The following is a 26,035-nucleotide window of genomic DNA, read 5'->3' as shown; positions in this document are numbered from 1 at the left end:
TGTTTCTTTAATTCTTTTATCTATTGTCTCTTCAATTATCTGAGCTTGCATATCGATTTCACTGTCTTCTTTCCTAAGTGATTTCCCTGCATACTCTGTTTTTATTTTTTCTAAAGCAGTTTGTGCCTGTTCATAACAGTCTAAAGGCAAAGTCTTGCTAGTTTGTTTACTTTGAGTTGTTTTTCGTCTTACATCTGGTCCTAATTGTTTTTCTTTTTCTAATTCAACTTGTCCCTCCATTTGCATTGCTCCTGATACTTCTACCAGTCCTTTAAGTATTGGAAACTGACCTTCTGGTGGTAAATATGGAGGTGGTTTAGTGATCATGTCTTCTTTTTTCTTTGTTTCTTTATCTACTTCTTTTAATATTTTCCTTGCCTGCTTTATATTTTTTAATATTTCTTCTCCCTCTTTTTTAAACAATGCCAGTTTTGGTTTTTCTTCTTTCTCTTTTTGCCTCTCTGTTTTGTCTTTTTACACTTCTCTCTTTTACTTTATAATTTTTTATGAGAGTTTCCATTTCCTCACATAATGACACATCAAATGTTCCTTCTTTAGGCCATTTTGTCATCATATCTTTAGTTCTCTTTTGCCATTTATTAGACATTTTGTCTATTAAATCCTTACATAATGGGTACTTTGACCCTAACATTTCCACTGGTGTAGTGGCAGCCATTATTTTTAATTAATTTAACTAACCTTATTTTACACTTTTTTTTTTCTTCTTACTAATTTCTCAATTTATTATTTAATTACGTTATAATTTTTTACTTTTTCCTCTCTTTCTTTTTCCTGTGTTTTTACATTTTTATATGCCAATTTCTTTTTAAATATTTAACTTTAACCTATATATCTTTTTACTAATCTCTTTTTATTTTAACTTTTTATGTTAATGCAACTTTACAAATTAAATATTATTTTCAATTGTATTTCTGCACAGCTAATATCTTAACTTATTCTTTCTTACATTCACACCACAATCAACACATTCAAACCTTTAGTCCTTTATTAAAAATTGGACAATCTTTTCCTTTCACACTTGTCCCTCGGGCCTCATTTTTTCCCCCAGGGCTCATACAGGCATTCCATTAATGTATCTCCTTTTCCTTGGACTGCAATGTATCTTCTTTTCTACTCACAAACTTTTTCATTAACCAAGTATCAAATTTCACAGTCCAGAGAAGAGGAGCTTATTTTTGGATTCTGGAATACACACACATAAAGTCACACACAGACACAGAGGCCTCTGACACTGCAACTGTCACTCCCTATTGTGACCTTTTAATTCTATGTACCATAAAATAAATAACTAAATAAATAAAACTACATAAAAACCATTATCTATGATTCAGCCCTTTAACGATCAACAATAAAGCGGTATCACAAATAATCCTAGTCTCAACCATGCAGCCCTCTGTGTCGTCACAGAGCAGTATTTTGAGCTAGATCATTTTCTTTGATCTTTCACAAAGAAAATTAAATAAAAAACGAATTTCTTTGATCTTGCACTAAGAATTTTTAAAATAAAAAACTATTTTCTTTGATCTTGCACAAAGAATTTTTAACCTGTTAACCCACACTGTCACGCCGACGCACCAAAGCTTCTTTGTTTAAATTAGCTCAAATTTACTGTTAGATTTAATATAATTACCTTGACAAACTATACATCATTAAAAAGATCTAAGACTCGAGCTTCAATTTTTAATCTTTATTTTATACTCAACATCGTATAGTGACCGTTATTTGTTAATATGCGTCGGGAGTTATGAATATGATAAACGGAGTCGTTACCTTTTCATTGAAATATGAGCGTCAGCTTCAGCCATTGAGAAAAAAACTCTGTACGATCATCATGAAAAAACTCCACAAAATAACATCCCTCGGGGCTTTTAGCTTAAAAGCATGCACATTTGGAGAAATATTAATGAACTGTCATACGTTTATGTCAATTTTCTATACAGATATTTATTACATTTTTACCCAAAATGCGCTGTTGTTATTATATGAGCGCTGTATACACTGACTACTGTGTGTCCAACACATACTCGAAGCCGGAGGGCGCTCTGTGCACCTTTAGTCCACAAATTATACAGCATGAACAAGAGGCAGTCATGTGACATACACAGAATTAACAGAGGCTACCAGACATCGCTATAATCATTGATATAAACATACAGAACGTCACTTTTGAAAGTAATAAATACACGATTGTGACGATATGTGGTTTATCTGTGTTCTTCACGCCATATCAGGTATTCATAATAGTAGATTACATTTATAATGCAATGCTAATCGAGATAGCTTTTCTCATTGTGCAGAATAGCCTAAAATTATATATTTTCTGTCTGATTTTTGATCCAAAGCCACATCACATCAAAGAAGGTTATTTAAAACAATTGACTAGTAAGTTTGGAGAAAAAACGTGGTTTTAATCTTATAAATTGTCATGTTTTGTTGGTGTGCTAAGCTAATATGCTAACGAGCCCAGATATGCACCTGTTCTAATCTAAAGCTAATGCAAATAAATAATTTTTAATAGTAAAGCTCACTTTTTTTTTCTCTCTGTTTTTTTTTTTTTTTTTTTTTTTTTTCCAAGAAGGGCATTAGATACAGTTTGAAAGAAGGTGAAGTGAGAAGTTTGGTGAATGAAATGAAGGATTAAATCTTGAATAGAACATTAGTAATTATAATAGAGACAAAAGAAAAGAATAATAAAAGCCATAAGCTGGCTGGAGAGGTGTGAATGTGTTCAGGGGAGACTGAAATTGAATGGGGCACTTCAAACACAATATCGACAATACCCTTGAATAGATGACAATAAACATCAGTTAACATTTTAGAGTCCTTTCTAAATAAAGTCTCATGACATGGTCTTGAAAAACATGTAATAAAACTCAGAGTTTTAAACCTATCATCTTCAGATTTGAAATATAACATGGTCAGACATGTGGCTTTAGCTGCAGTGCATTTCTAGATTGCCACAAGGCCAACTTCACTTTCATTTTCATAAATATATTTCATAAAAATACATTTCTAATAACTTTTCAAAATTTCAAAGCTATTTTAAACTATTTTCTTCTTTGTGACAATAATTAATTATGAGATTACAATAAACTGCAAAGTGTCTGCTTTCAAATGAGACCTTACTTATGCTTTTAGTGCAAAGGGTTCATGAACTGTATCTGTTTTAGTTTGGGTATGTCATTTTTGGGGATTTTCCAAAAGCGGGGGTGCTGGCTAACAGGTTAAAATAAAAAAAACAATTTTCTTTGATCTTGCACAAAGAATTTAACTAAAATCTCTAAACCGTTCACCCGAGCAGACCGTTTATCAGACTTTTGTTTGATATAACGTGGTAATTGTGAACATTTCCATCTGTGTGCATGCATTAACACAGATCTACTGACATCATTATCAGTACCCAGGCCTGACACACTTCATGCAAATATTCTTGAATCAAAGATTAATAATTATTTTTAAATTTGGAAAAGCTTTTAAGTGTTTTACCACAATGAACTCTCCGGTATTCAACACAAATAATAAGCATAAATCGCTTACCTTGTGGACACTTTTTTTGCGTTGACTACCGCAGGGTCCACCACTGTGGTTCCCTTTCAGTCGGTCACGTTCGACGTACGTCAGTAGTGACCGACGAATTGGGATATCGCAAGAGAGCCCTATCAGCTTCGAGTGAACTAAAACAAGCCAATGGAATTGGCGTGAGATATTTGTCATTCTGTCTGTGCGTTTCTGGAGGCGGGCGTTTCCTATCCTCACTGACGGCCACAATCACTTTCTCTCATGTCTGCTTAGCGTGCTGAGACTGTGTTTGTGGGTGGTTCATATTCTCTTATGAGAATATGCCCACGTCGGCGTGTTGTTTGTATCGCCTTTCTCGTAAGGGCTTGAGCGTTCAGCGCACCGTGTGCCGTCGAGCTGCCGGCTGACAGCGCGTGTTGCCATGGCAACCCTGCGCGTCGTCTGGCGCTCTAGATACACGGTCGAGACTCGAGCGCCTTTAATGAGGTGGACTCCCCTCACTTATTCCCTGATGTAGTTTATTTTTCTGAATAAGATAAATACTGGATAAAGCCTGGGTGACCAGAGGATCACAGTGGGGCTATACCCGCCGAGCCATTCTCCGTGGGCCCCCCACTCCTCTAGTGCATCGCAAACATGTTGTGACTATGTCCGTGGGTGGTTCATGTTTAGTAAAACATGGCCACGTCGGCGCCCAGTGCGCCGTGTCATCCAGTTGGACGGCCACGTTCACTGTCCAACATGGCTGGTAGCTTCTGCTTGGATTGCTGGTCCTTCTCATGAGGGACCTAGCGTCTTAGTCGGAGCTCCAGCAGAGGATCAGATGTCGACTGCTACATTTGAGAGAGTATTGTTGGGCTCTGAAAATGAAGATGATGCTGAGCATCCCACAGTCGTGATGTGCTCATGCTGAATCAGATTCAGACTTAACAACCATGCTTTCCCGGGCCCCTGGGGGCGTTGTGTGACGCGCACTCGCCTTGCCCCGCCCCCTGTGCCCGGATGTGCATGGAAAAACTTGGCTTTGGTTTTGTAGCCTCTTTGGTGTTAAATATGGAATGCCAAGGGGGCCATAATGTGCATTACAAGTTTTTTCTCTCTCACTACCCTTTAGGGTGGGGTCGCAGTGCTACGGGCACACCACCTCTGCCCTGCATGGGTCTTGGCCCCCGGCAAGTCCGTTGTAGGCCAAAGCACTCATTGCATGTGGGTAGTTCTGAGTCAGGGTTGAGCTACGCATGATGCAGGTCATAGCGCAGGCCTCTGGCCAGACAATGTCCACCATGGTGGTCCGGAAACACCCCTGGCTAGTCTTGCTGGGATGTGTCATCGTCAAGTACACTTTCTCGATGTGCTCATCTCTCAAGCTGGCCTAAAACCCAGCCCGCTCTCCCCGCAGCCAACCCAGTTGGTTAACAGGAGGCGGTCCTGGGGATATGGTGACCTGCAGCTGAAGGAAACAGTTCTTTCCCCGGAGGAGGGCCGGGTGGAGAATTCTGGTCTGTTCCACCGCTGGCTCTCCGGAGTCCAGTGGTACCCACGAATAGAACTGTTGTCTGATCCTCCAGGTTCCAAGAGGGTGTTGCAGCCCTCTCTCACTTTACCAGCAGGTTCCAGTGTGGTGGTTCAGGCCGCACCCCATGTGCCGTCTCCCATTCACACTGCTACCTCGCAGAGTCTGACCACACTCCGGGCCGCTCCCATGCCGTCCGAGTCGGGTCCCCGTACTCTGCTTGCGGCTGTCAGCGTGCGAGGACCTGCCTTGTCACGCGCAGCCCCCTCTCACATCGCCAGCAGGTGGCAGTGTGATGGTGCAGGCCGCGTCTCCCATACGCACTGCTGCCTCGCAGAGTCTGACCATACTCCGGGCCGCTCCCATGCCGTCCGAGTCGGGTCCCCGTACTCTGCCTCGCTGCCCCACCCCTGGTGCGTCTGTGGTGCCTTTGGTCCCGCTGGCTCAGTGTCTGGAAGCGTGGATAGCGCTCCTCAGCCTGTCCAGCTGGCTCATTCGTACCATCAGACTCGGCTATGCGATTCAGTTCGCCCGGCGTCCCCCGGTTTTCAGGGGTGTCCACTACACTCAGGTGTCACTGGACAACGCACCTGTTCTCCGGGCGGAGATTGCTGTCCTCCTGGCGAAGGATGCAATCGAGCCGGTCCCTCCAGCAGATATGAAGTTGGGGTTTTACAGCCCCCTACTTCATTGTACCAAAAAGGGCGGTGGGCTATGGCCAATCCTGGATCTGTGCGTCTTGAACCGGTACCTTCACAAGTTGCCGTTCAAGATGCACAGAAGCGCATTTTCGAATGCGTCCGTCCCCGGGATTGGTTTGCAGCAATCGACCTGAAGGACGCATACTTTCATGTCTCGATTCTGCCTCGCCACAGACCCTTCCTACGGTTTGCTTTCGAGGGTCGGGCATACCAGTACAAAGTCCTACCCTTCGGGCTGGCCCTGTCACCCCACGTCTTTACGAAGATTGCGGAGGCGGCCATTGTTCCCCTCAAGGAACAAGGCGTTCGTATTCTCAGCTGCCTCGACAACTGGTTGATCCTGGCCAGCTCGCGAGCACAGTTGTGCGAACACAGGGATATGGTTTTAGCTCACCTCAGATGGTTGGGGCTTTGGGTCAACTGGGACAAGAGCAAACTCTCCCCCGGGCAGAGGATCTCTTATCTCGGTCTTGAGCTAGACTCGGTCACCCATCGGTGTTGACCTGCCTAAGTATGCTCAGTCGCAGGACAGCGGCTCCACTGAAACTATTTCATAGGCTCCTGTGGCATATGGCATCTGCAGCTGTGGTAACGCTGCTCGGATTGCTCCATATGTGACCGCTTCAACACTGGCTTCGCTGCCGGGTCCCGAGATGGGCATGGCAGCGTGGTGCGCTCCGTGTCCCCGTGACACAGAGCTGCCGACGCACTCTCATCCGGTGGTCGGACCCCTTGTTCCTGCGGGCCGGAGTGCCCCTGGAACAGGTGTCCAGGCACGCTGTGGTCTCCGCAGATGCCTCCGTCACCGGATGGGGGGCCACATACAACGGGCATGCAGTGTCGGGTCTATGGACGGGGCCTCAACTGCATTGGCATATCAATTGCCTGGAGTTGCGCAGTACGTCTTGCACTGGGCCGCTTCAAGGAGCTGCTGTCAGACAAGCACATACTGGTCCGCTCGGACAGCACTGCGGCCGTTGCGTACATCAACCATCAAGGTGGTCTACGCTCCCGTCGCATGTCGCAACTCGCCCCCCATCTCTTGTTGTGGAGTCAGAAGCATCTGAGGTCCCTTCGTGCCACTCATGTCCCAGGTGTGCTCAACCGTGCAGCCGACGAGCTCTCACGGCAGCCTCCACTTGCGGGCGAGTGGCGGCTCCACCCCCAGGTGGTCCAGCTGATCTGGCAGCTTTTCGGCGAGGCCCAGATAATTCTGTTTGCCTCCCCAGAAACTGCCCACTGCCAGTGGTTCTATTCCCTGACCGGCGGCACGCTCGGCACGGATGCCCTGGCACACAGCTGGCCCCCGGGTCTACGCAAATATGTGTTTCCCCCAGTGAGCCTTCTCGCACAACTCCTGTGCAAGGTCAGGGAGGATGGGGAGCAGGTCTTGTTAGTGGCTCCGTACTGGCCCACCCGGACCTGGTTCTCGGACCTCATTCTTCTCGCGACAGCCCCTCCCTGGCCGATTCCTCTGAGGAAGGACCTCCTGACTCAGAGACGGGGCACCCTATGGCACCCGCGTCCCGACCTGTGGAACCTCCATGTGTGGTCCCTGGACGGGATGCGGAGGTTCCGAGTGATCTCCCGCATGCGGTCGTAGACACCATCACTTCCGCTAGAGCTCCTTTCACGAGGAGCCTCTATGCGCTGAAGTGGAACCTATTCGTAGAATGGTGCGCCTCTCGCCGAGAGGACCCCCGATTATGCTCGGTCAGATCCGTGCTTTCCTTCCTGCAAGAAGGGTTGGAGCAAAGGCTGTCTCCCTCCACCCTGAAGGTGTATGTTGCCGCGATCGCTGCACATCACCATGCAGTTGAGGGTAAGTCCCTGGGGAAACACGATCTGATCGTCAGGTTCCTGAGGGGGGCGAGGAGACTGAATCCTTCTCGCCCTTCCTCCATACCCTCTTGGGATCTGACCCTGGTTCTTACATCTCTCCGGGGTCAGCCCTTCGAACCTTGCAATCAGTCGAGTTAAAAGCACTGTCTCTCAAGACCGTCCTCCTGGTTGCATTGGCTTCTCTGAAGAGGGTAGGGGATCTGCACGCATTTTCGGTCGACGAATCGTGCCTAGAGTTCGGGCCCGGCGACTCTCACATCATCCTGAGACCCCGGCCCGGGTTTGTGCCCAAGGTTCCTACCACTCCCTTCAGAGATCAGGTAGTGAATCTGCAAGCGCTGCCTTCGGAGGAGGCAGACCCAGCCCTAGCTTTGCTCTGTCATTATGCAAATATCGCACGCCAATTCCATTGGCTTGTTTTAGTTCACTCGAAGCTGATAGGGCTCTCTAGTGATATCCCAATTCGTCGGTCACTACTGACGTACGTCTCCGTTCCCTCCTTCAGGGAACGAGGGTTACATATGTAACCGAGACGTTTCCACTTGTGCTTCAATCCAGTCCCATCTGGGGTGCCAAAATGTTGTGGTTTCTTTGTTTTATAAAAACAACACTTCTCAAAATCTTTGATTCAGAATACACACTTTATTACAAGCGGAGCCTGTTAGATCTGCAGAGTTAACAGCTGTCTGCCCACCCTTTTGGGCTCATATTTGTGATATGATCTGGGGCCAAGTTATTTGACCATATTTTTCTCTTTCTTCAAGCTCAAAATAGACTCTTCAATTTACATTCATGCACGCTTTGTGATTCAATTTTCTGTAAGCACAGCAAACCCTATTTAGAATCAGGCCTACATGAAGGCCTACTTCTGACATGCATATGATTTTAACACTCTGAGGTCTGAAAACGCGCCGGCGCGTTTTGCAGGTTTTTTTTCACATTGCAGCAAAACAGACTTAAAATACTCATTTTTTGTCATAGAGACATAAGTAATATATCAATTGAAACTATAGAATGTCTTCTTTTATTTATATACACTCAAAGTAAAAACAAAATGTTGTGCTTTTTGTAAAATTAAGAAAACTAACATGATGCGTGATCTCTCCTCTCCCTCTGAACGAAGTCCAATCTGATAGTTCTCAGAAAATGAACTGTAACTTAGTGAATACTAATCACAGAAAAAATTAACTTATGTCTAAAAAAACGTTAACATGTCATGTTTTAAATCATGTAAGTCAAATCAAAAACAAACCTTCTGTGTTTATGTAATCTGTATGAAAAGAGAGCCATGTCAGAAATCCGTGATTCAGCTCATTATCCGCTAATGCGGCCACGCCCACGGAGTCAGCGCTATTCAGACGCAAATTCAGAGGCAATACATGCATTCATCATCTCAATCGTGTATTTATTGTCTTGAAAAGTGTTTATCTGGATGTAAAAGTCATGGTTAGCGATCTCTAGAAGACATACAGTTAGTTCCTGTTTACTTTTCTTCTATGGATGAATTTTAGATGAGTTTTTGTTTCTTTAGCACCCTCCTGCTGCTGTATGAATTCGAAACTCCATTCATGGAATAGCCTCTTCTTCTTTTAGATGAATTTGTGGACTAAAATGCACAGAGCGCCCTCCGACTTCAAGGACGAATTGACACAAACATGTACGTACATGTTCCTCACATATTATTGTAGCCTAGTTTGTGCTGAATACAGTGTAATGACACTTTTGTCATTTATATGTTTATGAACAAATGAAAAAAGCACAAATGTCAGGGCATGTCAAAACTTCCCCAAGCCCCAAATCAGCCTCAGACTCCAGAAGGTTAATTGTAAAGTACCACACATTGTATTATGCTATATTATACTCTAACAAACAATAAGATGAAGAAAGACTGACTGAAGTTCATCAACAACATTATACACCTTTCACAAGATCCACAAATCAATCACACTAGAGCTGAAGAGAGTTTGATGGATGATATTGAGAAGAGCTGCAGGTTCAGACACTCACTGATTGATTCTCATGTTTAGAAAAGCTCTGAGGATCAAGAGTCCTGCAGGAGTCTTCAGGAGCTCTGGGTTGAACCGTCTGTGTGAAAGAGAGAGAGATCAGTCATGTGATCATCTGTGACGGATCATCTGACTGTGACGTCTCACTTACTGTGAGTGTGTCGTACAGGTCAGAGGTCGTGGACTTGAGCTCAAGAGCTGTATATGTGTCTTCATTGGGATCAGAGATCTACAGGAGAGACAGGACTCACATCACAAAATATCACAATAATAAAAACATGATCAATGAAACATTTACAAAATATACACATTTATAAAAAAAAAAAAATACTGGAAAAAGATCCCTGAAAGTGTTGAAAGTAAAGAGTTTTTTTTTACACTTTTCTTGTCTTCTTCCCAGCTAACAGAATTTAGTTATAAGAACGTTCTCTAAATATTCAGTGTTGGTTCTGGGAACATTAAAATCGTCCAGTTTTCTTGATGTTACAGGAACGTTTTTATAAGATATAATGTTCCTCAAATGTTCTTTCAACTTAATTTTGATTAAAATTATTTTCTATTAATTTCTAAAATTTTCAGAAAACATTTCTGCATTGATAAATCAGATCAACATGTCTGTTCTAATAACAGACAAAAGATTGCATTAAAGTGGTTTAAACTACTTTTTTCCTCTGTAATTGAAATGTATCAAACTCAACCAATCATTTTTACACTCACAGTCATCAACATTTGGCATATGAAACACATCAATGGTGAAATGCTTCATGCAGCATACGAAACACATTCAAGGTCCCCAGCATGCATGAATAAAATGCTGCAGATTTTTTTTATTGTCACCATTGTTGAGGTTTGTATGATGAGTGCTGATGTCTAAATGTGTTGTTTTTAACTTCTAAGTAGTTTTTGGACAAAGTTACACAAATCACTTCAGTGTTAAAAGTGATTTCTATTACATTTTTGAGTTTATTGTAACGTCTGGATGGATCCGTTCAGAGTCAATAAACTTTGGAGTTTTCAGAACGCTTTTAACCTGATGAACTTTGTTTGTTAATCACTAACTCGGCTCCGGACGACTGTGACTTTCGGCAGGTTTGTGGACCTGTGAGGGTAAACAGAAAACGTCTCGGTTACTTATGTAACCTTAGTTCCCTGAAGAGGGAACGAGACGTTGCGTCGAGATATTGACGCTTTGGGAACGCAACGCGTGATGTCGTCATGACGCACATGTGAAATCCGTCCAATGGTGTGACGAGACGTCAGAGGCGGGTGACGTCACGACCAGGAAACTATAAAGCACACTCAAACAAAGCAGCGCTAGCTTCAAGAGTCTGAAGTAGTCGCTGACAAGTGTTGGAAATCTCAGAAGCATAGACCAGGAGACTTTGGGATCTCTTGAAGCAGAAGTTACTCTTTATTGAGAATCATGCTGTGCGTCGCTGTGGTCATCCAAAATCTAAACTAAAGCAGTGACTTGGTAGTTCATATACATTCAAGGGGGAGGGATACATAGAGTAGAGGTGTGGACAATCTAAACAAAGGATGCAAATGCAGTACAGGAATCAGATCATTGCTTACATTTCCTAGCCATGGTCTAATCAGCATAACTGTGTCATTCAAATGCATAGGTGCTAATCCAATCAGTCTGGCAGTATCACCTATACCTTTACATTATCATAGAGACAAAAGCACTGCTGTATCTTGAGCTTGTCCTGCCAAATGGTCAGGATGTAGGATCTGCAGATTTTAAACAGATTCTTAAATTTGTAATTCCACACAAGCATGCAGGAAGTATGGCAGGGCGACACAACGTCTCGTTCCCTCTTCAGGGAACTAAGGTTACATAAGTAACCGAGACGTTCCCTTTCAAGGGAACTCGCGTTGCGTCGAGATATTGACGCTTTGGGAACGTATATACCCACGCAGCCATATTGACCAATGCCTGTCTAATGTGACTCGTCAGCACTAGACAGAACCCTGGCCCCAGGAGTGGAGCCAAGGTCAAGGTCATAAAACCTGACGAATGTATGTGGTGAGGACCAGCCTGCCGCATCACAAACGTCTTGTAAAGATACTCCTGAAAGCAGAGCCTTAGAAGCCGCCATACTCCTAGTGGAGTGGGCCCGGACTGCCAAAGGGGAAGGAAGCCCGGCCGACTCATACGCAAGTGAGATAGCCTCAACTACCCACTTACTCATTCTCTGCTTAGACGCCGGGGCCCCAACACTAGGGGACCCAAAACATATGAACAACTGCTCTGACTTACGCCCCAGGACAGTTCTGTGTACATAAGTGTCTAATGCCCGAACAGGACAAAGCAGATTGAAGCGTTCCTGGTCTGAATCCCTAAAAGGGGGAGGACAGAAGGCTTGCAGTACAATGGGTCTAGCCACATTAGTGGGGACCTTAGGGACGTACCCAGGTCTGGGATAAAGGAAAGCTTTAACCATACCAGGTGCAAATTCCAAGCACGACGGAGACACCGAAAGAGCTTGCAAATCCCCAATTCTCTTGAGAGAAGAAATAGCGAGGAGGAAAAGAGTTTTTAAAGTGACGAACTTAATTGGCACCTCCTCAATAGGCTCAAAGGGAGCTAGGGAAAGGCCCTGGAGCACCACGGCCAAATCCCACGCTGGAACCCTCGAGCGTACCGCAGGCCTCAGCCTCAGAGTGCCACGAAGGAAGCGGGTGATCAGAGGGTCCCTCCCCAGGGATACCCCAGCCAAAGGTACATGGTAAGCCGCAATGGCCGCCACATAAACTTTAAGGGTGGAGGGAGATAACCCTGCAGAGAACTTCTCCTGCAAAAATTCGAGAACTGAACCAACAGGACAGATAACTGGGTCCAACTGACGAACAGTACACCAAGCAGTGAAAAGCTTCCATTTCAATGCATATAACTTCCTCGTGGAGGGAGCCCTAGAATGAAGAATGGTACTAACAACCTCGGCTGAAAGACCAGAGTCTATGAGCTGAGCCCCCTCAGAGGCCAAGCCCACAGGCTCCAAAGTTCTGGGCGAGGGTGAAATATTGAGCCCCCCGCCTGAGACAGGAGATCCCTCCTGATCGGAATCTTCCAAGGAGAGCCATCGAGAAGGGATATTAGGTCTGAGAACCATACTCTGCCCGGCCAACAAGGGGCTATCAAGATGAGCCGGACCTGGTCCAGGCGAACTCTTTCCAGGACTCCCGGGAGCAGAGCGATCGGGGGAAAAGCGTACAGACGAAGCCTCGGCCACGTCTGTACCAAGGCATCCAGCCCTAGAGGAGCTGGATGCGTGAGGGAGAACCAGAGCGGACAGTGAGATATCTCCCGAGACGCAAACAAGTCCACCTGAGCCTTTCCAAATACCCCCCAAATTTGTTCCACCACCTGGGGATGGAGCCTCCATTCCCCCGGCCTCAGCCCCTGCCTCGACAGGACATCTGCTCCGATATTCTGGACCCCTGGAATATAGGCTGCACGAAGTGACAACAATTTCCCTTGGGACCACAGGAGAATTTGGTGAGCCAGTTTGTAAAGCTGGCGAGAACGCAAACTCCCTTGATGATTTATGTAGGCAACCACCGATGTGTTGTCTGACCGGACAAGAACATGGTGGCCCCTGAGGTCTGGGAGAAAATTCTTGAGAGCCAGAAAAACAGCCATCATCTCCAGGCAGTTGATGTGCCAGGAGAGGTGATGTCTGCTCCACAGACCCTGAGTTGAGCGTCCATCTAGGATCGCTCCCCAACCCGTGAGGGAAGCATCTGTCGTTAGCATCTTGCGACGACAAGGAGCTCCCAACACCGGGCCTTGGGATAGAAACCAGGGTTTCTTCCACATGTCGAGGGCACGTAAGCATCGCCGCGTGACCTTGATCATGCGAAAAGGATTCCCCCTCGGAGAGAACCCCCTGGTTCTGAGCCACCACTGTAGGGGTCTCATGTACAGCAGGCCAAATGGAATCACGTTGGACGCTGCTGCCATCAGCCCCAATAGTCTCTGAAACTGTTTCACAGTGAGTGACTGGCCTAGCTTCATTCGGTTTACGGTACAAAGGATCGATTCTATACGAGCAGGCGAAAGACGCGCCTGCATCGTTACTGAGTCCCAAACCACGCCCAAAAAAGTGGTCCTCTGAGCCGGAGAAAGCACACTCTTTTTGGCATTTAACCTGAGCCCCAACTTTCCCATGTGAGCGAGGACGACATCTCGATGCCGAATCGCTAACTGCTGTGATTGGGCTAATATTAGCCAATCGTCGATATAGTTGAGGATGCGAATTCCCTGAAGACGAAGAGGTGCCAGGGCTGCATCCATACATTTGGTGAAAGTGCGGGGTGAAAGTGCTAGGCCGAACGGAAGAACCCGATACTGGTAAGCTTTGCCCCCAAAAGCGAACCTTAGGAACTTCCAGTGATGTGGAAGGATGGAGATGTGGAAGTACGCGTCTTTGAGATCGATCGTGACAAACCAGTCCTCGGACCTGATTTGTGACACGATTTGTCGTAAAGTCAACATTTTGAATTTGAGCTTCCTCACTGACTGGTTCAGCAGACGCAGATCCAAAATGGGACGCAACCCCCCCATCCTTTTTTGGAACTATGAAGTACAGGCTGTAAAAGCCGCTCTCTCTGTTGGCTGGGAGTACATATTCTATGGCCCCCTTTTCCAAGAGAGTCTTTACTTCCTGCTCCATAACCAGAGCCTGCTCGGGACCCACTACTGTGGGAAGGACCCCCATAAACCTGGGCGGGCGAGACCCGAACTGAATGGCATAACCTCTTTCGATTGTACGCAGGACCCATTGAGAAATATTTGGCAGTAGTTTCCACGCTGTCAGATATTCTACTAAGGGAACCAGTCTCTCGAGACTGGCCTCTGGTGTAATTTGAACAATCAATTCGGTGCCCTGAAGCGGCGCACCGGCAGGGGGCACCAGAATTGACTGTTCTGAGACCCTCCTCAGAGGGAGCGAGCACCCCAGTGCCGCTACGTTTCCGGGCGGACACATGGATAAATGCTCGCTGGGAACCACTGCGCCCTGAAACACACGAGGTGGCAGGGTTAGCAGAACGGCCCCCTGAGGGCACTGAAGGGAACTGGGTACCGTAAGAGGAGGTGTACACCATTTCCCTCCAGAGGGGGCTGCCCTCAGAGTCCTGATACTCGTGGCGTCAGGACTTCTTCGCCGCAGCCTTCTTGGCGATAATGACATTCCTCAGATCTGTCCTACCCCTTGAAGGCTGCGGCTGAGCACGACCACCCGACCCCCCGTATCTTTGAGGAGGAGCGCGGGTAGTGACGCTCTGTTTTTGAGTGGCACGGTGTTGCTGTGAGGAGCTGGCTTTTGATGTTTGGGGCTGCTGGTGTTGCTGAGCAGCCCCGGGGATATGAGATCTACGGGGGAGGAGCTTTTGGAACGCTGCCGCTTGCTTATTAGCTTCCTGAAACCTCTCGACGACAGTGTTGACGGCGTCGCCGAAAAGGCCAGGGGGCGCAAGCGGGGCGTCCAGAAAGAAGTTTTTATGTTTATCCTTGATGGAACTAAGATTCAGCCATAGGTGTCTCTCCGTGGCCACTAGAGCTGCCATAGCGCGGCCCACAGATTTGGCCGTTTCTTTGGTGGCACGGAGAGATAAATCTGCAGCCCGACGTAGCTCATCGACTACGTCGGGCGAAATTCCCCCGTTCTCATCAATATCCCCCAATAATTCAGCCTGGTAGGCTTGCAGCACGCCCATGGTGTGAAGACATGCTGCCGCCTGACCAGAAGCTGTATAAGCTTTGCCCACCAAACCAGATGTGACTCTGACTGGTTTAGTGGGCAGCGTCGGGGCCTTTAGGGACGATGCTGACTGTGGAGAAAGATAGCTCGCGAGCGTCTCCTCCACTTTAGGCATCGCCCCATAACCGTGCTCTTTAAGCCCCGTTATCGATGCATAGTGCGTGGTCTGAGCACTATGCACACGATACGAGGCTGGTTTCTTCCAAGATCTCGACACCTCGGTGTGGAGATCTGGAAAAACGGGAGACCCCGACGCGGAGGCTGTGCTCGCGAGGGCAGGAAGCGTTCATCTAATTTGCTTTTGGGACGAACGTCCTGCCTTTCTGCTGGCCAGTCAAGATTTAATCTAGCAACAGCGCGAGTAACAACCTCCACCAACTCCTCATAAGCCGGAGAGTGGGATGGCGAGTCCACACTCTCCGCTGCATCGATGCTCTCCACATCCAACTCCTCAGAGCTGTACGCTTCGAGCACCGGTGCCTGATCCAGTGTGGAAGGAACCGCAGGGCGTGCTTCCAAACACTGAGAAAAGGCACTGGATCTATCAGGTAAAGGCTGAGATAAGGCAGCGCCCGTCTCAAACCCCTCTGATAAATCCATTTGCGATCCCCAAGATCTAGATCGACGCTGTGCCTCGGCAACAGCGGGACCCGAACCCTGAGGACCGCGAGCCTGAGCGCCCTCCTCAAAGAGTGCCAGGCGGGAGCGGAGCGTCCGTAAAGGAAGCAGCTCACAATGCTCACAGCCAGCACCCTCGAGTGCTGACCGTGCATGCTCCCCCCCCCCAGAGACTGACCAGATCCACATTCCAACACCCACACACACGGGCACACACACAAAACACACACACAGACGCGTACAGAAACACACAAACATACATTTTTGTCTGTATATGTAAGATACAATTATGCCAACATATACCCATTCTGTATTTTGAAGCGTATGCATGTTTCCTAGTGTTTAAATGCGTGTATTTGTGCTAGTGCTCATTTTAATGATAGAATTCTGTCTGTAAACCATAACTTCTTTTATAGGCATTTCTGATGTACCGAGTTTGATCTCTCCGTAAAGCTCCGGACACGAGCTATTCACTGAGATATGTCACACAGCTGACAAATGCATTTTTCTATGTGTTTAATGATACTGTGAAGAACGCACTCCATTTTGAAATCTGATCTGAGAGTCATAAATCATGCAGATTAAGTCGTGAGGCCAAACAAAGGGAAAGCTTTCCCGCCAACTTTGCACCCATGTTATTGGCCACCCCACCTCAAGGAGGTGTGTCGGCTTATCTGTCATAAAAGCAAAGACACACAATTTCTTGTGTGTTCTCTCCCGATTGTCTCACGAGCATCTCGTGCACGTTTTTACCAAGTCACTTTAACGTTTTTCGATCGCTTTATGCTTTGATGCTATAAGTTATTTTCATGGCCAGAGAATAACTCTGTTTATAATATTCTGTGAGGGACTTAGTTTGCTGGACAAACAAACAGTTTCTCTAAATAATTATTAAACCAGAACTAATCATATATGTAATTGATTATAATTTGTTGTAATTGATTCACAATATATGTTTAATTCCCCGTTGGGTCGATATATGAATCATAATTTATTCATAACCTTATTTCATCCATAAATTGATTAATAACCGCTACATTCATTACATATTTGGTGGAGGATTCGCGAGCAACGTTTCAAACTTGGTTTTTGGTAAAAGAGCAATGTAGAATAATTTGTGTGTGATTTAATGTACATGCGCGCTTTATTCAGTGAGAAGACGCTCGGGTCCTCACTCTTCGCACCGTTAACAAGCTGCTGTTTGTGTCTAAAAACACTGCAGGCCTAGTCTTGGTTGACCGTGAAATAACTGCAGTTCATTAATATTCAGACTCGTATGCAAGAGGGCGACAGTCTTTTGCAAATACAGTTTAATATTAATTTCCGCTTGAATTAACGAATTGAATCGTATGCAACGCGTTTTGAAACGAGTTTAGTGGCGATATTCCCACTAAATCTCTTTTAAGGCCTTATTATTATCTGCCACTATTAAATCTGAATTAATTGTGTCGTCCAAATAATTCACAATAGTTGGCGCTCCTGGGTTACGTCGTTCGGCCTAGCTAACCAAACCACGTGATCCCCCTTACAAATCTAATCGGAGAGCAGTTCATCTGCTTTAACGATTGATGTGTGAGAGTTTGGAGCTATATCAGCATCCTGATCCAATGTTGATTTGTAACCCGCGGCGAAGGAATCCCGCAAGCGTTACATGTTCGTGTGCTATAAGTCTGCACAAAACTTTGGGACTGATTCCCAAAGTTGTGTACTCGCGATAAGGAGTGCATGTTTAGTGTCCAGTGAATTGGCAAATTATCTTTTGCTTCTCTATACTGCGGGGAGTTGTAAAAGTAATTTGCATTTGGTGGTTATGCTTTCCAATCGTGTTGGAATGTGTTTTACTAATTTTAATTTAATTTAAACACGTTTAAATTTTTAATTTAAATTAAGTTTCCCTTCCAACAAGAGAATTCACTTTCTGAGAGTGCGCCCCCTGGTGGACACTGCCAGATAAGTCAATTCTTTTTCCCCTTGTATTCTTTTCCTATATTCACAGATCTGCTCTATTTTATTTTAGTTTATTTATTTTATTTTTATTCTACTTTGTTTTATTTCATCTATTCCCTTTTTGTCTTTTCTCTCTCTTTCTCTCAAGTTATTTCATTAGTTTTACTTTGGAAATTCATTCCCTTTTATTACTTAATGTTTTATTTCATTCACTCTTAGTCCTGGGTCCTGTTTGTTATTGGCTGGCAATAACATTCACGCACACCCAAGCCTCCCTCATTTCATACACTTATTTTGAATTTAATTAAATAACATTTAATTCAATTTTAAAATTAAGTAGTGTCAATCAGTTGGCATTTTGCTCATCAACAAGAAATTATCTTTAGGGAATCTGCAAATAGGGAAGGCTTTCTCCTTTCTTTCTCCCATTCTGTTATTCTATGCACTCATTTAAATTTAATTGAACAAGTTTAATTTAAATTTGAATCAAGTGCCTTTGAATTATCCTCTTTTCTATTTTTCCCATTCTGTTATTCTATGCACTCATTGAAATTTAATTGAACAGAGTTTAATTCAAATTTGAATCAAGTGCATCTGATTTGTTTTTGTTTTATTTTATTTTTACTTTTGTTCTGCTTCTAGCGCGTTCATTTTAGACCCCTACTCTTTTATCATACACACTTGATTATTTAAATTTGGTTTAAACAAGATTTAAACAGATTTAAATTTACAATTAAGCTGTGTTTGTGTGACCACTTGTGTATCTGCAGATAAGGCCCTTCACCGCCTGGTGGTGAGTTGACGGTCGCCCCAGTGAGTTCCAGTGAGTGGAGCTGCCTGGCCTGGCGGTTCTTGCACTAACTGTGTGTGAATCGGGGACATTCTGACCTCGTATCACGGGCAACACGCAAGGACATCAGCGAGTTGTGTATCAGGTACAGGGAGGCAACGAGCCAGATTGACAACAAACGGCAATTTTGTTTAATTTCCCTGCTCAGGCTTCTGCATGACAGAACCGCCCGTTTGGAGTAACTGCCCGTAAAGGGGACAGACTCTGAGTTTAGGGAAAACTCAATTTTGACCGGTCACTCAGGCCGTTGGCGCAAGTACCTTACCGAAGTGCACAGTTGTGCTGATGTTCCCTGTTTGAGAGGTTGCACCGTGGTACAAAGGGGACAGGTGGCCACGGACACCGCAGTAGAGTGTTTGAAGGTGGCCTGCCATTGAGTTCTTATCTGAGCACCCATGATTCACCCTGGCCTAAATTAGTGACATACAGTCACTTCACCTAATTGAAAGCCACAGAATATTACATATTCTTCAATTATTCAGGTGCGGGCCAACCCTTATGCTCTCGATCCATACCATCCCTCTAGGATTTATGACGCAACAGTGCACTCGCCTGACACCATCATAAACCCAGCTGGAATAGGAAGTTTAAGTTTCACTTCTCCCCTCTAGCCCTTCTGTTTTAGTTTATTGCTATTCTATTTTTATTCCTTTCTATTTGTTTACTGCTCTATTTCTCATTTAATTGCATCCACCCTGTTCTGTTTTGCTTCTGTACTGTGTTTGTTTCTTTCAGTTCATGTAAAAGCAGAGCCTGTGAGAGCCATCACGGAAAACTGAGTAATAGATAGACGACTGAGCAGCGAGAGTCATCAAAGGACTCTTAGGGCTACCGCCTGTCGAAATCTTTATTTAAATCCAGCACTCACCCACACAGATTGACCCGCGTGGTCCTTTTGGCTATCGACAATTAAGTGTCTAGCCCACATTCCACTAACTGTCTGCACCAGTTAACTGGAACCAAACCAAAAAATTATATAATCATGCATTATTATAAGTCGTTAGCCCTGCGCGTGCTTGCATTAGTTCTGTTTGTGCTGTCTTTCTCTCGCCAACAGCAAGCTAACGTGTTCAGAGCAGCCAGCCCCAGCACCCATGGGGACGGACTCAAGACCGGGTTGGGCTCCCTGACCAGCACGATCCTGCCCAACGATGCTGTGGATCCCCAGCACCTAAGCAACGAGCAGCTGGACGACAACCTGAATCGACTAATGGCCCACGATCCAATGCCGAGCTACAAAGAATGGGCGAGAGTCATCCGAGCCATCGCCCACAACCTCAAGCTCCAGGCGGAGGATGCCCGGAGTAATCAGGCCCAGATTCATCGTCACCACGATCAGCGACTCGTCGAGACCCAGGACCAGCATTGGACAGCGGATGAATCCAAACCCGAGCTGCAGGAGGAGCTGCAAAGACTTCAAAAAGCCCTTGCAGAGCTCCACCTGGAGGTGGAGCGTAGAAAACTGACTGGAATACTCCAACACAGCGAAGCTCCCCTAGCCAAAGCAGAGACTAAGCTGAAAGACAGACACACTAAAGCCCTGACCTGTGAAAATCATCTCAAACAGGCCCAGAAAGGAGTTATGGCTCTGAAACAACAAAGAGACTATGTGAATGAACTTGACACTGGTTACAGAGTACTGAAAAGTGGCATGGGAGGGGAAACACACATCACCGGGTTTCCCCTAACCAGTCAAGAAGCCCTAATTCCAAATGGGGTTAAAAGTCCACTGCCCAAAACATCCAACGGCCAGGAAACTTTGCCAGCAGCTGTCACATCCAACTGCCAGCACCTGCGACAGGCTCTGATCCAAAAGCTTTCTGACCCTGCATCAGATCAAGGGCTCCCTGCTGCCATGGACCTAAAACAGGGCAGACTGAATAACCCATACACTTGCTACAGCCGACGGCAAATGGCCTACTTTAGAGCACGTGGTCAGCCAGCAATGGAGGAAGATTTCATCTTCAACACTCTGCTTCTCTGAGAGCTGCACCCTGCGGTGAGTGATCACCTGGCAGCCTTGGCCTGCTCACGCAGTATGTCTACTCAGCAGCTGCAAAACTTGGTTGACGAAGCTCACTCCAAGCAGAACACTGCTCCTGAAAAGACTGTAGAAAATCAAACCAGTTACACAGTCTCCTACCACTGCCCAGAAACCTGTCCTTACCTTTTTGAAAGACTGAGAAATGAAGCTGAAAGACAAAGCCAGACTCTCAAGTCACAAAGATGTGAGCTGAATGTGCAGTCGCACAGTCCAAATGAGGTCCACCTTGAACACACAGCTCCCATGCACCACACCATTGGTCGAGTGAGCCTGGTACCTCCGTGGGTGTAACGCAAATGGACACGTTTCCCTGGTTCACTCACAAAGACCTGCTAGACTGTTTTGAGCCCTTATTGAACGCCAGACTGCTGAAAGTCTGGGCTCAAGCGTGTGAACTTCTGCCTTCCCAGTCACCCAGACCACCTGAGCCAGACGGTCAGGTCACAGAGGTCGCGGGAAATCTCCCAGCTAACCGCGGGAACCCTGGCTCAGAGCACAGTTCAAGGTCGCCAGCTGGCGTACTTCAACTCACCATAGACTGTAACTCTCTCTGCTCCAAGGTCACGACAGACTCACAGCTGAATGATGTAACTACAACAGACATTATTCTAACACTGTGGGCAGACAACTCAGCCTTCAGCCACACGCTGCACAAGTGCTCTCAGTGAAGGAACATCGGACCTCCCATTTGTCAACAAGCAAACACACTTTCCACTAGACTTTCGTCTGCCAACCATGATGACTGTCAAGGTTATCTGCGTTTTGAACTTCAAATGGAACAACCGGCATTTAACCCATCACTTCCTGGTCCTTCCAGACCTCCTGATGCACTCTAATGCTCATACGGACAGTGCAAATGAGTTGTTGTGGGCCCCGATGACTGTACAGCTTCCTGTTGTTCCTGTCAACACTGCCAACTTCCTGTCAGGCCAGACTATCCAACAGGTCTGCATCCTGATCAACATACAGGAACCTGTATTACCACCTTACACCAAAGGGGGTGCTGTTTGGATCAACATACAGGAAATTGTAGTACCACCTTACACCAAAGGGGGTGCTGTTTGGCTCCACACACAGGAAACAGTAGTACCACCTTACACCAAAGGGGGTGCTGTTTGGCTCAACAAGCAATGTGGTCAAACTCTAAGCCACATGCTGGGCCCCTTCACACTTTCACCTGAAGGCGTGGAACTTGGACTCACTCTAAAAGCCACACCCCTAACTGAAGTGCCACCCTATGCAGTTCACAGTTGGCTCAACGAATGCATGGTCACAGACATCAGCATTCCCAAAGCCTACCATCTAGAATGGATAGTGGACCACGGCCCCTATGACTTTAAACTCAGGTTAACAGTCATTAACTTAATACCAGCTGCCATGGTCCCAGAAGGAAGCTTAAGCAACACAAGTTTCACGGCATCCTTCAAGAGCATCTCCATCACTCCCATCAAACTGGTACCCACCAAACATGTGTGCAGAATGGAGCTGATGGAGGACCAACACCTCGCTGTACCCACAGTTGCTAACCAGCCTGCCTGTGAAACTCAGGAAAGCGCTGCACCTCTGACAGCCAACCTGACAGCTAACACCACAACAGAGGAACCATTCCCAAGGTTTGAGCCTAAAGGCCAACAGATCCAGAAAGATGCAAGTGCCCTAAAGAATGACGCAGACTGTCAAAGACTCAGAAACGTCTTGCACAAATTCAAAGTGACATTTGACAAAGACCTTGTAGGCTGTGGACTCACTAAACTTCACACAGTGAATAGTGCAACACACCCAAATGCTCCTCCCACCTTCATCAAACAGTACAATGGACCTATTGCCTCACATGAACCAGTGCAGGAAACTATTCGTTTCATGGAAGAAAAATGTGTTATCTGCCCATGCAACAGCACCTATTCAGTCCCTACCTGGTCCATTGTCAAACCAGACAGCAAGTGGCGACTCACCATCGACTTCAGGAAGTCAAACCAGCAAGTGCCACTGCCACGATGTGCCAGAAAGCACAAGTCTGCACAGAGCGGAGATTCAGCTGCCTGCCAAAATGGCTATAACAGCACACCAGCATTGACACTTGAGATAATGGTACCCCAACAACAGTGACCAACCTGTCACAGGTACCTCAAAGAGAATGCGTGCCAAGGAATGCCCATGGCCTATGTCGAGGGACGTTCCTACATCCATGAGGGCATCCTACAGGCAAGTGCAGGGGTATGATGGTTAAGCGACCAACCCTGCCAATCACAGAATGGCAGGTGGGGTCCCCAATCATGTCAGTATGGTGGAGCAGCAGCTACCCTCATAACTCTTCAAGTCTCCTCTGTCCATAACATCAGAGAACTCAGGTGCACAGACTCACACTATGCCAGACCTTGTTTCACATGCCATCTTCTGGGCTGGAAACAAACTGGTTTCAAGACTGCATGCAACAAGCAGGTGAAACATCAACACATGTTCCAGACACGTGATCACCTCACCCAAGCACACGACACGATCACTTATAGGGAAAAGGTGAAAAGACGCTTAAAGCAACCAGGGCGTGACAAAGGCGTGAACGACCAAATTAATGCCCTTGCCAAGACTGGCACCCTGCATAACAAGCTATGGTCACACCCACCCCATTCACCCACCCTTAGTGTGGCAACATCAACCCGCAGCCAGCGGACTGTTCCTGCAACATTTCTTACTGCCACTGCCACTGACAACCAAACTTGCCAACACTTCCATGCGAAATGTTTTGCACCACCACTCAGACCCCTCCAACCTCCCGTTTATGGAATCCGGTCCCACGGTGGCCCCTAGCCGCAAACGACTGCATGAGACCGACCACATGCTGCGTGTGGGAATAAACTTTCTAAAGTATGTCCCTGATGTCCTCACAGCACCAAAGCTTGTATTGCCACAGGGCCAAAAGGGGGGTGAACTGATATACACCCACGACACACCATGCGCCAAACACCATGGCACCAGAACTATTTATGAGACATTAAAACAAGTGGCGCACTGGCCCAGCATGCAGCAAGAGGTGGCAGAGCACGCCAGAGGATGTCAAGTTTACCGTCACGTCCAGACTGCAAATGCAAAGCACCGAGCTTCACTGCAAAACCGAGGAGTCACGTTTCCACGGTCAGTCGACCAGAAAGACGGGACGGTAAAACCTCCCCTGATGCTCATGGCCATCACAGACACCATACAGGAGTCAACTCAGGTGTTCCCCACGGAACTACTGATGGCACGGCAGGTGCCACTGCCACTGCCGTTGCACCTGTACCAACCAGGAGACTTGAGTCTCATCACAGCCTGCTCTCCTCATCAGCATCGCAACAAGCTCTGCCTACAACTGAGAAAACAACTCGCAACACAGAACCAAACCCTGCAAATCCTGGAAAGGTATTGCGGTGGTTCTCCGCACTCACAGTTTCCTGCTGATCCAAACAGCGAACTCAAGGAAGCAACTGTTTACAGTCCTCCAGAATGACTTTGCCCAAAATCAGCTGGTTATAGCTCTGTTGACAGACCTGCTAAGAGAGATTAGCTTCTCTATGGATGGACAGAGTGGCTATGAATAGGATTCATCAGTATTCTACACAAACTGTGCTGGACTTTGCTACTGGCAGACCCAAAGACACGGTCAATGTCAGGTGGCGGCAACGTAACACCCATGCCAAGAAACACACCTCAGTTGCGGTAGCCTACCACAACAGCAACCCACGGCTGTGCCCGGCTCCCCACTTTCGCAGGTGTAGTTTCACCAAAGACTTTCAGTACTTCTGCCCAAACCAGCTCTTCCTCAGAAACCACACTGAAGGAATGGGCCGGTTGCAGCCCATGACCAGCGAAACACACGCTGCCCGGCCAAGCCTCGCACCCCAGTCATCGGAACACAAGCCGAGATTGTGGGTGATCGACTACTCATCCACACCCCCACTCATGCTGCCATCCTAATCTACAATCAGCACAACACCGCCACTCGTGTCAGCCTGCCCAATCCAAGTAAGATGATCCAGGTACCCCTGAGTTCCATCCTTCATCGCAGCCATCTGGCAGTGCACTGTCTCTCAAGCAAAGAGGACCAGTCAGAACTGGAAATCCCATCCTCCTCCAGGAATCACAATCACGCCTTAGATCCAGGACTGGAACTGAGGATTGACAAAAGGGTGTCCCTGTTAAGTGACAGTACTCCTATTGATGCAGCCCTCCAAGCACTCTCACGACTGCCTGTCCTGACCAGCTCACCTAGAGCCCGAGCTTGGACTGCTGCCAACACAATCCGTTGCCTCTCCATGTCAATCAAGTACGCGCTCGCCCTGGGCCTGGCCTTCATCCTATCCAAAGGGACCAAAGGGATGCAAGAATCCACGGACAAGTGCCTATCTACCCTTCCTCAAGGACCAGTAGGAACCACCTGCTGCGTGACCATCTGGATCCATGTGCCATCAAACTTGGTTAACGTCCAACGAAGTCCGCACAGGAACTTCGTTGGCCGAAAGGGGGACTGTAACGTCTGGATGGATCCGTTCAGAGTCAATAAACTTTGGAGTTTTCAGAGCGCTTTTAACCTGATGAACTTTGTTTGTTAATCACTAACTCGGCTCCGGACGACTGTGACTTTCGGCAGGTTTGTGGACCTGTGAGGGTAAACAGAAAACTGCAACGTCCTCACTTTGGTGACTTCAAAAGGAGCACCCCCCCAGAGACTGACCAGATCCACATTCCAACACCCACACACACGGGCACACACACAAAACACACACACAGATGCATACAGAAACACACAAACATACATTTTTGACTGTAAATGTAAGATACAATTATGCCAACATATACCCATCCTGTATTTTGAAGCGTATGCATGTTTCCTAGTGTTTAAATGAGTGTATTTGTGCTAATGTGCATTTTAATGATAGAATTCTGTCTGTAAACCATAACTTCTTTTATAGGCATTTCTGATGTACCGAGTTTGATCTCTCCGTAAAGCTCCGGACACGAGCTATTCACTGAGATATGTCACACAGCTGACAAATGCATTTTTCTATGTGTTTAATGATACTGTGAAGAACGCACTCCATTTTGAAATCTGATCTGAGAGTCATAAATCATGCAGATTAAGTCGTGAGGCCAAACAAAGGGAAAGCTTTCTCGCCAACCTTGCACCCATGTTATTGGCCACCCTACCACAAGGAGGTGTGTCGGCTTATCTGTC

The 26,035-nt window shown here is 46.5% G+C and overlaps 1 protein-coding gene across 4 annotated transcripts in view; it reads right to left on the bottom strand.

Annotated features, from left to right (window-relative positions):
* Positions 1–8,069: 8,069 nt before the first annotated feature.
* The window catches only part of LOC137032165 (B-cell receptor CD22-like), a 39,299-nt gene continuing 21,333 nt past the window's right edge, over positions 8,070–26,035 (bottom strand). For 3 of the 4 annotated variants that reach the window (XM_067403775.1, XM_067403777.1, XM_067403776.1), the window contains 2 exons: positions 9,754–9,831; positions 8,070–9,681 (listed from right to left, as the gene is read on the bottom strand). In XM_067403775.1, the coding sequence (XP_067259876.1) occupies positions 9,592–9,681; positions 9,754–9,831 (168 nt within the window). In that variant the 3' untranslated portion in view covers positions 8,070–9,591. The remainder of the gene's footprint in view (positions 9,682–9,753; positions 9,832–26,035) is intronic. The other variant, XR_010896662.1, reaches the window with a different exon arrangement.

Source organism: Chanodichthys erythropterus, chromosome 12 (assembly GCF_024489055.1).
Source record: "Chanodichthys erythropterus isolate Z2021 chromosome 12, ASM2448905v1, whole genome shotgun sequence".
Taxonomy (NCBI): Eukaryota; Metazoa; Chordata; class Actinopteri; order Cypriniformes; family Xenocyprididae; genus Chanodichthys; species Chanodichthys erythropterus.
The sequence above is the reverse complement of the archived record's forward strand: the minus strand, read 5'-3'. Positions and strand labels throughout refer to the sequence as shown.